At 31.9% G+C, this 16,349-nt stretch overlaps 1 protein-coding gene across 1 annotated transcript in view; it reads right to left on the bottom strand.

The window, feature by feature from the left end:
- LOC111001777 (irregular chiasm C-roughest protein-like) overlaps positions 1-16,349 on the bottom strand; it is an 88,883-nt gene that overhangs the window by 23,772 nt on the left and 48,762 nt on the right. The window contains exons 5-7 of the mRNA XM_045629547.1: positions 10,234-10,385; positions 6,052-6,143; positions 4,663-4,771 (exon numbers count right to left, since the gene is read on the bottom strand). Coding sequence (XP_045485503.1) covers positions 4,663-4,771; positions 6,052-6,143; positions 10,234-10,385 — 353 coding nt within the window. The remainder of the gene's footprint in view (positions 1-4,662; positions 4,772-6,051; positions 6,144-10,233; positions 10,386-16,349) is intronic.

The raw sequence follows: 16,349 nt of genomic DNA, 5'->3' as shown, positions 1-16,349 counted from the left end.
CACGCTGAAACCACTAGGCTAACACTGCTCAAATATAAGTTAGAGTTTTTATTAGTCCTTATTCTATGTAACGTAAAAAACTGATTCCAAATCTGATAAAACCCATATTTTACTTGACCCTTCATATGTGAATTATGAGCCGTGATTCAAAAATTCAAAAACATTTAATACCAATCGTAAAAACTAAATTGAGTAATAAAATAGGTTTTATTTGAGCATGCTACCAGCATTAAGTGGTCAAAAACTTTATAAATATTGCCCGTTTGACATGTTAAAGCCATTTGAATGATGTAAAAATTTTATTACAATGAGATTTCATTTCTTCAGTGAATAATTACATATACACGTTCATACAGATCGCTGTAATATAAAAACGTACACATTTCAAGGCATTTTATTATTGTCTATGAACGAACATGTCAATAGATGCATGGCGAACAAGAACAAGAACAGAAAATTAATCACTCCCAACGTAATCTAAACCCTAATCTGTTGCCCCAAAAAAGTAAGCAGAAATTGTAATAATAGGGCCGCTGTCTTACTTCAACACGCTCATAAAATATTCTACTCATTCTTAATTTGAATTTTGAAACTGTTCCTCTAAAAACATTTTTTTTGCTTTTAACCAGCCATCGCGTAAAATCTTCAAACAACCAAAAAGGTTCTATATTAAACAGCAATACACTACCACGCGATAGATTTGTATTTATTACTTTTATAACATTTATGTCGACGACTACCGGATGGTATAACCAATATAACCCGAACAACTTAAAAAACATTAAGAATTAATGTTATCGTAAAAACTTGATGGACTATTTAATACGGCTATTTGTCGATCAAGCGGTGCGGCTTGCCACACTACAGACTACAAAAAATAGTAAAGAAATTATGGCTTGATTCTCTTTTCTTGACTGAATGCATACATTGTACTTTAGTATATGTATTTTCATTAACGTATTATTAGGATTGTTCCAGTTATTAGAGTTTAAAAAAAGAGAGTACAAAAATTAATTGATAATTGGGGTTAACAGAATATTGAAATGAAAGCCAACAAATGTGTGTGTGCAAGGAAGGATTATACTGAACCTTCAAATTTTAATTATCGTCTCATCTATTGGTGGGAAATGCTGAATAAACAGAAAGTACTAGAGAATCAGCCAGACCCGATCTGGCTGACTCTCTAGTACTTTCTCCAATATAACAGTCTCCATAATCAAGTTATTCATAATTAAATTTAAGATGTATTATGTAGTTATGCCTTTTATCGCGTTCATGCAATGAAATATTTAGAAATTCGATCATCTAAGAAGCCCGTTACAGGATGGAATTTCCAAACATCCTAAGTCAAACCCAAAATATATAAACCGCTTAAATTCCCAATTACTAACCCCTAATGTAGGCTACTATGTTAATGAAAGACTCAAGTAATTTAAAGAGATTAACTCGTGCCTGATCTCATAATATGACCTAAAAGTTGAATTTCAGTGAAATTAATTGGTATATATTCAAGCTCAATAGTTTCAATACAAGTTCATACACTGTGGGACCAAGCCGAAAACTTCATTAATACTCTATGAGTCCAGAATCGTAAATCAAAGGCTTATATCCAATTAGAGGTTCCGCTTGCGTTTGTATAACGAAACGATTTCATTTAGCAACTTAGTTAAAATGCTATTTTCACCTAGAGCGTTATGCTATTTTAGCATTTATCACTTAAAAGCTAAATAAATTTATGTACCAGTGCTTTGCTCGAATTTGAACGAAGTCTTTCGACTTTTGACTCGACTGGTTTGATGTGATATATGGAAAATCTATGCAGTAAAACCCTGACTTTGTTTAAGTATAGAGCCCTGTTGGCCTAGTGGCTTAAACGTGCGACTCTCATCCTGAAGATCGTAGGTTCGAAACCCGGCTATGCACCAATTAACTTTCTTTCTAAGTACGCACTTAACATTCGCTCAACGGTGAAGGAAAATATCGTGAGTCAAAAAAGTGACGTCTCTCGTTCCTACACACGCCGTCTACACTGGCCTATTAGATTAACAAATGATCATGAAGCAGATTCAGATTCAGCCTAGACCTAAAAAGGTTGCGGCGCCACTGATTAATTTATTTTATAATTAATACGACTAGGTGAACGCTCGTAAGTACCAAATAAAGTGTATATGGATCTAAAAAACGATCGCAACTTAACCAAAATTAAGTTTTTCTAATGACCTAATTTACTTTTTGACCTTAAAGACTAGATTTATTTGAAGTTTAGCTTTAAATAAGTAATATTTTTTATATATACCCGAATGTTTTGATGAGTTTTCCGCTCAACTTCCCAATAGCCAGCATAGCAATAGCAATAGCTTAGTTAGTCAAAAACATTTGTTAGAAAAGAGAAATTTTCTCATCCCTTCGACTTCCCAACTAAATAAAGTAAGCGCTGTGTTCTGAATATCTGAGAATCGAAAAAGGTCCGATAACACGCTGCGGGAATAAATAAGCAGCAAAACAATGAATTTGCTTGTAGTTTGAATGAAATGTTTTAATAAATTAGTTTTAATTAAGCCACAATTTGGCTAAGGTGTTAAGTTTACAGCTAAGAGCTTTCTGAGATCAGAAAACTTTTAAAAGTCCAAGCCGAAGTTAAGGCCATTCATATCATACATTACTATCTGTGTGATAATTTTAACATATGTGACGAGAACAAAAAACAAGCATCATTTACAATAAATTTGGTACACCGACGCCCACACTGTTGCAAATTTATAAACTTTTAAGCTATTGCATAGATTTTATCGCGGGCTCTGAGCGTAGCGACCGAATCAAGAAATTCCGTAACGAAAATAACCTAACACGCGATGACGTAATATAGGTGCGGCCAATACACGTTAGAGCGGGACAGAACGCATCCTGCGTCTCACATCGGTTTGGCGTGATCAGTGTCGTAGCGTAAGCGCAGCCGGTGCAGCCGGTAAGCGTAGAGTGAGACAGACTATATAGGCGTGATATTCTGAGTCTGGTAGAGTGGTAGATTGAAATAATATCAAAGAAATAAAAATACTGAATGAATAAAAAATAAATAAATTATTACAATTGCATAAGTTGATAAAAATGCTATGCAATTTTAACAACTTATGCAATTGTATTAATAATAAAATTAACACAGTAGAGTGCCACGCGTTTTTTTATTAATCATTTTTTATCTCATCGAGTTCCTATTTGTAATGCCTTCTTTAATTTGAGTATTTGCCAAATTCGTTCTATGAGACAATTCAATTGTTTCCAATAATTTGATAACGCTATTTAGTAGTTTTCTTGACTTCGTGTACTTTGGCCGCGAGCCTAACTTGGCGTATCTAATTGTTTTGTTTACGTACAAATAGGTCTAAACTAAATTTACAGATTTACTTTTGTTTAAAAATGTAGGCTTGCTAATTTAATGACATTAAATTATTTGGTATACTCTGAATATAATAATTATTAACTGATAATGTTTCTACAGATTTCGAGATTTCATTTTTTTTTTCATTATACATTTATAATAAAAAATATTTTATAAATATAGATTGAGAGTGTCCATGGGCGGCGGTATCACTTAACATCGGGTGAGCCTCCTGCCCGTTTGCCCCCTGTTCTATAAAAAAAACACTCTCATTTATTAAGATAAGCATAACTTATATAAAGTAATTTAGTCGCAGGCTACACATAACGTCTGTCTAGACATAAGCTGAGTGAAGTATCTTTTCGAATTCGTGTTTAAATGAAGATTTAATTTCAACTCCCATTAAAACATTTTCAAGAAACAAAGCGCATATTTAGGTTACGCATTAAAAGCGGCGTCAACGTAACCGACTCCAATTTTATAGAGAAATGCTGAGCTCTGCTGTCCTACTTTAGTTTTCCCAGCTTCTCGCAATCGCTTGTTTTTGTAAGCCCTGGAAAGCCCAAATCACGAGCTTTTTGATACATTAATATTAATGTTTCGCTTTGATTTATTCACCTATTTGAACACGTGTTTATTGCCCCAATGTTGTTTTGTTATTACAGAACTGTAATATAATGGTTGTAATACCTGATGTTTAATTAGATGCCGCCTATTGCAAAGCACAAATAGGTGCCTATAAAGCCTACGCTTGTATGGTTCTATCATTCATGTTATTAAAATGTTTTATTTTATTTCATAAAAATAAAATTTCTCTCTTAATAATTTTCACACCTAATCTCTCACTGATATTAAGTAATATCGCCCATGGGCTCATTTTGCCAGAAGGCTCGCAAGTGTGTGGCCGGACTTTTAAGAATTGTTTCGCTCTTTTCTTGAGGGACCTTAAGTCGAATTGGTTTTTATTTTTGTTAAATTTTAGAAATAATATTTAAAAAGAAAATAATATATAAATTTGTATTTTATACTAAATTGAAATGAATTAAACTAATGTTTAATGTTAATTTATTTATGAGGTTCTACTTAGGTACAGTTTAATTTACCTAAAACATTTCTGAATGATTAATTTAATATAAATTCATGCATACAATCTGTTTGTTATGGTAGCCTTTACTCACCGTTTTTAGGAATTGGTTTGTTTATTGTTAATTCAATTGTTTTGTGAATAATGGGAATACATTTACAAGTGTGTTCTACGCTCCATGCATACTAATTAATTCACTCACCTCAATCAGAATATTTGCTGCTCTGTATGCTCTATCAGCCGTGTTCTGAGCTTGACATGTGAACGATTGGTTATGGTGCTCCTCTTTTGGTGCCATTTTTATCACCGACCTGAATCATAAGAAATAAAATATAATGTAATATAACGCTAAAGGATCGTAACGCGAGTTTTCTACGTTTCTTTGTTGGACGAACGGCCAGATACCGCCGCTCATGGACACTCTCAATACCGGAGGGCTAGCGTGCGTTGCCGGCCTTTTATGAATTGGTACGCTCTTTTCTTCAAGGTCATATAGGTTTATATCAAAGTTATATTAAAAATAACTTCGATAAATTCCGATAGAGGCTTGAAGAGGCTTGAGAAGGCTTGGAAGAGGCCTTTACCAGAGATGGATCCTGATACTAACTGTTAAGAATAGATCAGGAAATAATTTAAGGATTAAAATAAATATAAATAAAATAAATTTCGATACTTAAGAACATTAAGACTATCTAGGATACAGATATGCTTGTGGAGTATGCTGTAATTAATACTGTTTTTAGAATCTTATTGCAGAAGAAACTTCAATTGTGTGAAAATATATTGCTATTTCTTCGTGTTCTACGCTTGATTTGAGAACTGGCTAAATGTATTTCACTGATAGTCATAAATGAAACCATCAGGTTTCATTTATGTTACCTTTATGAATAAATTGTATTTGAATTTTTTTATAACTCTTTCGTTCGTGTCAGGCATTAATTAAATTAAAAAGCCCCAATCTAAGTAATCAAAATCCATTTTATTGTTAGACTTTTTGAAAACTATAATTGTGGGTATACAAGCTATAATTAACAATGATCAGTAGACACACTATAATTTCAACAGAACAAACAAACCTTGATTTCTTGGAAACCAAAATAAAGTGATACTTATTTGGGTCATAACTAATTAGAACTTATATTTATGACCCAAATAAGAATATGTTATGTATATTATTTTTTTAGTTATATGTTCATTATGTAGTACAAAAAATTAACATAAATTATTAGAAATGCAACGGGCGGCCTTTTTGCTAACAAACGTTCTTTGTCAGGCAAAAAAAAAGAAATATGAAATGTTATTAAAAGCAATTTAATAATGTATCACGTCATATGGTTTCAAGAGCTGTCTTACAATTTTATCTATGTGAAGTTTATATTTTGACAGCGGTAGACGGGGTTTTAAAAGAAATGGTAATAATTACGCAAAAAAAATCCATTCTTTATTTAAACTGATTTTCCTTTTGACATAAAATATGCCGGCAACTCCAACATTCGTAATTCTTAACAGCTGTATAATATTTCAAAGATGAAGCTCAATTATCAGAAATGCCTGACACTGACATAGGTAGGGTTGTCGACGATGTACTCACCTGGCAGTAAATCTCTGTCCATCAGGCAACGGTTCTACGGTGTAAGTGACACCCTGCGTCAAAACGCCGGCATTGCTGTCCACCCAAGTTATCTGAAAGGAAATATTAATGATTGCTTTGCGATTGCAGATTTCGCCATGACAAGCAATGACAAATGGTGTTAAGTGCTTTACCACATTAAGTGCTCTTTTCTCGGATCCGAGTGGTGCGGGGTCATAGTACCGGTGCCACCCACTCGGATCCGAGCGAGCGTCCCGTTATTTTTTTAAACCATTGCCTGCCTGTGATGACATTTACTCATCCTAAACGGCTAGGAGGAGGATTCTTTTACTGTGTATACAAGTGGTTTATATTTACTATATATTATGATTTTTTCTTATGCGCCAGGCTCATCTGATATTAAAAATATACTGCTATACACTCACAGTGCCGGTAGGCTCTTTTCTTTTCTTAAAGGACCCTAAGTCAAATTGGTTAGGAAAATATGTCTGTCGGTTCAGCTAGTTTTGAATAGATTTCTTAACAAATATAATGAAATTTTAGCGTTAAATAACCACAGTAGATTTGTATTTCTATGCATATAATACATCTTGAAGAATAGAACCGACAAATTTACATACGAAATTGTTTAGTTAGTAGGTTGATTAAAATCGAAATTATCTCGATGGAGTAGATATATCTACTTTAACAAAATACAATATATTCAAATTCAAAAATCATATATTCATGTAGGTAACATAATGAACACTTATGAACATCAAAATGTATATTGTATGTGTTAAAGTTATGCAGATTTTAAAGCTTATTTAAAAAAGCATAAATGTAATATATATATACTAGCGGATCCGACAGACGTTGTCCTGTCTACACGTCTTTAATTTCAAAATTTCAATTTTTAATAAGCCATTTTGATGAAAATTATTATTCAAATGTTATGACAATATCTAACGATCCAGCACATGGTCACACACGATATAACACAATGATAACAAAACTTTTTTTAAATTTCGGGACAGACTAAAATTAAAATTCGAATATTATTTAAAATTTGACACTGCGATGGTAGTGCCGTCTGTCGGATCCAATGTAAAACATTCCAAAATCAACAACAACTAATAAATTGAAAATCAATTAAAAAAACATTGTCCAGCGGACAAAATTGTGAATCTAAACCATTCCCAGATCCCCTTGAACACACACAAAAAATTTCGTCTAAATCGGTCCAGTCGTTTAGGAGGAGTTCAGTCACATACACACGCACACAAGAAATATATATATTAAGATATTATATTACGTCCTTTCAAGATATTATACGAAAGAATGAATTTTTAAACATTATACTGTTGTATTTTAAAGGGTTTAGTAATCATTTGATATCTCTTAGCATTTTCATTCCCATTTGGCCAATATCACGATACCCATTTTCACAAATGAATTCAGTTTTGTTAAGTTGTCCTTTGGGTAATTTTATCTTTGGTCACAAATAATTAAGTTCATAGTATAAATTTAATAATACATTTTAGTCGGTATTGTAACTGTTTAAGTATGAAAATATAGTGTAAAGTCCTTTTATGTAATAAAACAATGATTATTGATGCAGAGGTCACAAAAAAATATACTAATATACGAAAATATTATTGTATGTTAGTATAATACATATTTTTTAAACGCAGCTGACGATGATTGGATACGTATTTTCTTTTTTCAATAATAGGACAATACGGGCAAACGCACAAAACCTTACTGATGTTAAATAATAGCCCATACTTTACACAGACTCTCATAATATTGCCTAAGAGCTCGCTAGTGCGTTGCCGTCGTCTTGAAGAAACCTAAGTCTAATTTATTCGGAAATACTAGTGCCGGTTCCACATATGGTGTTACACGGTAAAAACTGACTTAAATAACGCTCAGTTGAGAAAAACGTCGTCTCTGCAACTTACAATACAGACAGAAATACCTATCCCGTTTTTTGTATGCAAGATCGATGTAGTTGTCTAAATATCCGTAGCGGAAAACGGTTATATACAGATTTTCAAACTTTACTCTTGAATTAACGTTAAAAACTTTCGCATAATTTTAAAGAGTCAAAAATCGATATTTCAAGAACTTATTTTACGTCCTAAATTTGAGAGCATGCATGATGATCAGCATATTTTGTTGCTTGATTCCAAAATCGCTGCTCATATTTAAAGATGAGACTTCAATGAATATTGATGAGTTTAATCTTGATTTTGCCTAAGTTATTATAATGCCTGGTGATGCAGCGAAATACAGGAATGTATAGGTAGTCTATTTATATAGAACAGGTGGAAAAGAGCAGCTAAACTGATGGTTAATGATGGACACACTCCGAAAGCCCATTAGTACCATGTTAACCCCGAATTCTTATTTTAGGAGCTACTTCTATATGCATTGCAAATGGTGAGATTACGAATATTGTGGAATCTCAATACATGATTATAATATGAAAAAATTATAGTGCCTATCGTAAATTATAAAAAAGCGTGAAAGGCCGTGAAATAATATTTTTATCTTAGGAATTTCCCTGATTTTGAAACGTGTAGGCAATATTGGCCTAGTGGCTTCAGCGTGCGACTCTCATACGTGAAGTCGTAGGTTCGATCCCGGATTGTGCACCAATGAACTTTCTTTCTATGTGCGCATTTAACATTTGCTTGAACGGTGATGGAAAACATCGTGAGGAAACCGACTTGTCTTAGACCCAAAAAGTCGACGACTGTCAGGCACTGGAGTCTGATCACTTGTCTATACGATTTAAAAATGATCATGAAACAGATTCAGAAATCTGAGGCCAGGGCCTAAAGAGGTTGTAGCGCCAATGCCTTATTTATTTATTATTACAAAACGTAGAATATATATATATGTATGTTATAGTAATGAAATTATTGTTACTAATAAATATAAATTATGAACTTACCGACAACTAAATTCACGAAAAAATAATTAAACATTTATTTGTATTGATTGGCCTAAGGTATATGTACGCGTATAATTTATAATTTTTATAAAGGTATCAAGAATGAACATCCTATAAGGTTTTTTGGTGCATATCCGAACTATTCGATATCTCGCTCCTCAAACAAAATAATACACGTCAATTTTATAATCTGCTCCAATTTGACGTTTAATAACGAAGCTATTAGTTATTTTGAAAGATAGGGGTTTTCATTTTCATTTGTTTATCACACGCAAATAGTTTTGGATAAACACACGGTCTATTCAAATGCCAGCTTAGTTCGGGGTAATAAATGTTTTTTCGTGTTTATCAAAATATCAGTGCGAATTAAATTTTTTGAATATTAAAAGCATATTTCAATTTTGAAATATAAGCAAAATTATTCCGAAACAGAACAGTTATTTGCATGTCATTTTGAACGCGCTTAAAATTCAGAAACTTTAATTAGTTGTAAATGGCAACGCTGGATGAATTTGTATTTTTTCTAATTTTCTAATGCAAATAATCCGTAATTTAACATATAATTTTAAATACACAGCATTTATTTAATAAAAACTTTTTACTTCCGGCTTATAAAAGAAGGGTTTGAACCAATAGGGTAAGTAAGAAATACGTTTTGTATTTTTGAAAAAAATACTAACTGATACAACTGATCAAATATATTAAAAAAATATTCATTTACGCTTAGCTTTTTATTGAAACAACACACAACCATTTGATCTTTCTTCATCTGATCTTTCAAATAAATATGTGTTCCCAACAGGGGGGTAATTTGGTTGTTATGGTCTATTCGAAAATTTACTAAAATTATTTAGAATTTTATTTTATTGTTCTGTAAATTTAAAACTTAGCTTGAATTGTTAATAAATTCCTAGTTCTTCCTAAAACCCATAATTTAAGTTTCTTAAGTGGACATTGAACATGAGATTTTAGAAATACTAAGGTGTGACAAACAGGTTTGGAAAACACTGAAATAAATAGTCATTATATGTTTAAAAATACTTATAATTTTCCCATCTAACAATTTCTTGAAACTAAAATATATTGGACATAATATTCACATTATTGTATTGCAGGACGAGTGAAATAATCCATTTTCAATCGAACGTCCATAATTTGTATGTTCACAGTCAGCTTTATAACTTCACCGAAAAATCACCCTTATTCTTAAAACCATAAGCTTTATAATCTAGTATATTTACCTCAGCCGGTGGTTTGCCACCCACGGATATGCACTCCAATATGATCAGTTTGTCTTCGGTGGTAGAGTAGAAATTGCCTTGAAGAATTTTGGGCGGTTCCGGCGGCACTATTACGGTTAGGCGGGCGTAACGCGACCTAATTGCTGGCTCACCTGTACAAAGAGTTTTTATTTCAGTTTAGTATAGAATGATACCTCGTTACTAGTGTCATTTACATACGTCGAAGGCTATCAAAGTCAAAGTCAAAATTCATTTATTCATATAGGTAACATAATGTACACTTATCAACGTCAAAAAAAATTAAATAAATCTAATTTTACATTCACTGCCAGTTCTTAAATCAAGGGTGGTAGAACGGAAGAGAAGGACTTGTAATAAACTCTCCGCCACTCTTTTCAATCGCCAAGTTCTTTTACACTATGTTTGTAAGGAGCTGCAACCACTACACCATGTTCAATATGACATATTGAGTAATAAATGATAATAAAATAAATTAAAAACAAAGATGTGTCCTCTATCAGCAGGAGGCATGGTGAAATAGGAGCACGCACTTACATACTCATGAGAACAACACGCAAATACGTAGTATAAACAACTAATATCACCGCATACTATATTGTTATGGATCAAACATAATTTTCCTTAAAACGCTTTTTTGTCAATGACAATGATTATTTTGTGGTTACGATATTCTATGGTTTGTAGAATCATTTATTCTTTTGTCTAACATCATTTTGACATTTGACAATAGGCATTCATAGTTAATTTCATGTAACCTCGTCCTTGTAACCTTAACTCCCTTCTTTCCCTCCCTCAAATCCTATCTAACCTAATCCGTCCTATCGTCAAAATGTTAGGGAAATTTATTTCTGATAATAAATTAACAGATTCCCCCCTCCATAACTTGTACAATGTTAACCTCTATATATTATTATATATCTGCGTGTTGCCTTTTTTTGTGAAGTCATTTTTGTTTTAGGTAACTCTGCTTCGATTAAATTCAATCCTTTATTTTATTTTTAGTCCATACTAAACAACGATACTAAATTCATGTCATATCCAAGTTTCTCATTCACAAGATTTAAAATAAAAATATTTTGTCGGAGTTCACACTTACACCAATCTAACTACAACAATTTAAATTTGATTCCACCTCCATTTGGTTAAATAAACAAAAATAAACGTCCAATGGCAAACAGTTTCTTAATGACACTGGAAGAAACTAGCGTTTAAGGTACAGGCTAGGCCTAGTTTAAACGCTAGTGCTCATACTAGTGCTCGGATTGGCGAAGAGACTTAGTTCTGCAGCTTACGCGGTTAAAAAAATTCGCTCTCTGACTGATGTCGATACAGCTAAACTTGTTTATTTTAGTTACTTTCACAGCTTAATGACTTATGGCTTATTGTTATGGGGTCACGCTGCTGATGTCGAATCTGTTTTCATTCTGCAGAAGAGGGCTATTCGTGCAATCTATAATTTAAAATGTAGGGAACTCTGAGAGATAAATTCAAGGAAATAAATATACTTACCTTTCCCTCGCAATATATTTATGAAAATATTATGTCACAATGTCAATACAACAATGTCGGAACAAACGCAGGCTGCAATTTCCCCGTACTAGACTATGTAAAGTTAGTAATTATTTTTTGGGAAAAGGGACACTCTTCTTTAATAAAATCCCAGAGGCGCTTTTATCTCTGCCTTTTAATAAATTTAAGAAATGTATTAAAGAAAAGCTGTGTATAAAGGCTTACTATAAAGTTATTGATTATCTAGTTGATAAAAGGGCCTGGGACTAGTGCTGGGCAGGCTACCTCTAATTAATTTGATATATTTGTTTTAAATATTGTTTGATGATTTGCTTTTTTAAAAGAGTACCGAGAGTTTTTTCCGCCGGCTTTTTCTCTCGGCCTACACCCTCTGTCTTCTTTGCCAATGAGTAGGGATGCCTACAGGTTCGATTTGATTGACGTGGAATAAGTGATACCTAGATGATCTTATGTTCCAAAATAAACGTTTTTTATTTATTTTTATTTATTTATTCATAGATGTATACCATTATGTATAAGGTTAACCACACTGAATATTGTAATATGTAAAATATAATATTTGTTTTGAGTTAAATAAAGGAAATTTTTATTTATTTTTTATTTTATTACTATTTATCAATCAAATCTATCCTCACCGTGTTAAGACTTAAAACGTGACATTGGCGGAATTGTGATTTACACAGAAGTCGCAATTAAAAATAAAGTGAAGTGAAGTTAACTAACTTATACTTAAATACTACGTATTAACTAAAACACGTAAATATATTTCCTGTATTCAAGACCAAAAGTTTGATGAGAATGTCATTCACAGCTTAGAGCATTTCTGTTATCTGAGAAACATTAAATTGCAATTAAAGTAGGAACTAAATAGATAAACATTTAACCCAAACGAATTAATCGTAGAAAGTCTGCATATACGGAAGTTTACAATTGGAAGACGCAAACCTCAAAGCGAGCGGACCCCGCAGATCACACTTTAATGTTACCAAAAGACAATGAGATACCCTTCGCATAGTTTCTATAGCAAACTACAAACTTTGCAAGTTAAATAGTGCAAAGTTGCACAATTTTCCCGCAAGCCAGTTTGTCCATTGTTTCGCTTGATAAAAACTTCCATTAGTTTTATGTAAATCTTTTATCTTTATTTCTACCCCTTTGAGGATTGGCTGGCAATTTTCTTTTCATTTATCTAGTAAATTACTAAACAAAGACATTTTATGCTGGTTTAGCCGTTTAGGCTAAGTTACTAATTGGCGAGTTCTGAACCGACACTATGTATTATACAGTGAAGTATATTATATGTGAGTTGAAGTAATAAAATCTTTATCACCAGAACAACGTCTCCAATACTGAAACATATGTATTTGAGATCATTATAATTACATATACATAAATTTGAATATTACATATATTGTGTAGGTATTTGCTCAACTTGCAACGCTCTTTACCCAAGGCTGGACATCGATAGAAGTTTTATTTATATGTTACCAAGTTTTCATACACTAAAGGACCATGTTTTAGCCGTACATAAATCTAACTAACTACTAACTACTACAACTAACACTTGTATCTTGAGAACATCTTCACCGACCGTTTGAATTTATTAAAACATTGGAAAATGGTCGAAAAAAATCCAATAGAAAGATTTCGTCTGTCAAACATTTATTATTCATCTCGTCGATACTCTTCCTTCAAAGTAAAGAACGTGTTTTAGTAAAATTTTGAATTCGTTATATATCAACATTCAGAATAGCATATTTAAGAAGTTTTAAAATGTAGAATAATATTACTAATAAAAAAGAATTTGGAAAGGGAAATATAATCAAGCTAAGTATTGTAAATCAGTGATTGTTCGAACTTTTATTTTGTATTTATTGCATTACTTTATTAAATCCAAAAAGAAAAGAAAAGAGCGTACAAATTCTTAAAAGGCCAGCAACGCAATCGTTAGGCCTCTAGCATCGCGAGTGTCCATGGGCGGCGCTATCACTTAAAATCAGGTGAGCCTCCTGCCCGTTTGGCCCCTCTTCTATATAAAAAAAAACTTTAGTTCAACTAGTAACACGTCGTTCATTCACTGTAAGGCGGTATAAAGTTTGTCTAGTATTTTATGAATGACAAGTAATACATTTTTATATAGTAATTTATAATGGCCAGATAGAAGCGCCACTAGTTTAAATATACATTGGACTTCAGAAATCGTCATTAAAATAAGGCACTTCGACTTTATTTCATAATCATATAGTTTAATTTCGCATATCAAGGTAATTTAATTACCTTCTGGTAATTAATGGGAATGACAAATTGAATAATTGCGGTTTATTATTTTAATCGAGTTGGTATCATCAGTTGGAATACGGCCATTTTTAAAGAAAATGCTTTTATCGATACAGGCAAAGACAAACTCTTTGATGTACAGACAATTGGTCAAATACTTTCAATTATTAATCCCTAATTAAAAATAAAAAGGTTTGATTTGTTTTAAATTACACTAAATACTTTGTAAGTAAATATATTATATCAACGAAGCAAATAAATCTATGGTAAAAAGTCAAAAATCATTTATTCATATAGGTAACATAATGTACACTTATGAACGTCAAAAAAAAAGATATACATTAAATGAATCTAATTTACATTTACTGCCAGTTCTCAAATCAAGGGCGTAGAACGGAAGAAAAGAACTGGCAATAAACTCTCCGCCACTCTTTTTAATCGCCATGTTTTTTTTACACAATGTTTGTAAGGAGCTGCAACCATTACACCATGTTCCATATGACATCTTGAGTAATAAAGCATAATAAATTAAATTAAAAACAAAGAGAAGCGGGAAGACTCTGACTTTTTTAAGTAGTAGTTTAAATTCTTAGTATTATTTGTTGCTTTTTTCTATAAAAATAAAAATTTCAGTTTTTTAATTTTATTCTTTTGTTTTTTTTAATGTATCTTTGTCTTATAATGGGTACTTGCTTGTTTTCTGTTTTTTATACATAAATTGTTTATCTATGTAATCTGTTTTGGCTTTCTGTATTGTCTTAGTATTATAATATGTTTATACATATTATAATATGGTATACTTATGTATAAGCTGTTAGATTTTTCTTATAATTCAATAAATAAATACATAAATAAGATTTGTCCTCTATCAATAACGTACATAATATAAAGACGAATACTATAATCAACCATACTTATTCAGGCTTTTAAAATCCTCAATACTATCACGCTACTTCAGATTCTGTGTGATTTCTGCAATTAATCTGCAGTATCATTTCTATGACATAAGCTTCGACATTAATGAAAGAGCTATTCGTGTAATACTCAAACGTTTAAGCGATTTCACGATATTAATTATAATAATTATTATTAACAATACTTAAAACTAATCGTAGTGTCATATTATATCTTTAATATAATTAGTCTTTACTTGAATTCATGTTAATATAATCTATATTTATTATTTATTAAAAGCCAAATACATATTACCATGACAATTGACTACACCAGATCTTCAAGGAAGTATTTATGCTTCAATAATACTTTATACTAACAAAACATACTCATTTTCACTCATAACTTTTTCACTTCACTGAAAGTTTATTTATTTTTTGTAACCAGGTTCCAACTGGCCGGAGGCTTAACTGATTTTAAGTGATACCGCCATAAGCCAAGTGCGTTGCCGGCCTTTTAAGAATAGGTATACTCTTTGAAGATCCCCGATGATTGATGTTTTATATATACATTGTTATTGACTACGAAATCGACTAAGTTAATGTAAATATCGATTATATTAAAGCAATTTCGTTACGTGAATAGCACTCTGGACCCGTGCCCGGACATCCAATTAGTCTCATTTCAGGCTTCTCAGCTTATCATTCAGATAGTTCAGTGAAACCTTCTTTTAATTTATTCACTTACGGTACTAAACTGGCTTAAACTGATTAGCTATTATTTAAACGTTGAAAACAAAAATTTTCGAAATCACCGCGTTTAGAATCAAAATACGTCAGTAACGGTAAAAATATACACAGACAATACTTATTACTTATATATAAATGTGACGTAAATTTGTAGTTAAAAATGGATTTAATTTTCATTTAATTCTTACTATGTATAGGACTAATTATTTTTATTTTATATTTTACTAAGTACTAAATATTAAAAGTAAAATTCTTGAGCCTGTACAGAGAATCTACCTTTTCCTGTTGGCAAAAATATTATGTTAACTTTTTGTAAATTGAAGAAATGTCAAAATCTCTCTATTTTATCTGATGTTAAGTGATATGCCTCTGGCAGGACTGTAAGTCGAATCAGTTCGGAAATACTTAAGTGGGCAGCTCACAGATAGTGGTGGGCGAGACGAAAACTGCCTTAACAAACTCACAGATATTCAACGCTGAACGTGGAGTTACGCCTGGAATTTCATATTCTGCCACGACGTCCGATTTTGAAAATTGATTACATCAATCAATCAATCAAAATTCGTTTATTCAGTTTATTAGCGTCTTATGCTTATGAATGTCAAAAACGTTTACAAAATTCGCGAATGAGCAAAACTACGCCAT

Source organism: Pieris rapae, chromosome 9, assembly GCF_905147795.1.
Source record: "Pieris rapae chromosome 9, ilPieRapa1.1, whole genome shotgun sequence".
Taxonomy (NCBI): Eukaryota; Metazoa; Arthropoda; class Insecta; order Lepidoptera; family Pieridae; genus Pieris; species Pieris rapae.
This window is presented reverse-complemented; position numbering and strand designations above follow the sequence as displayed.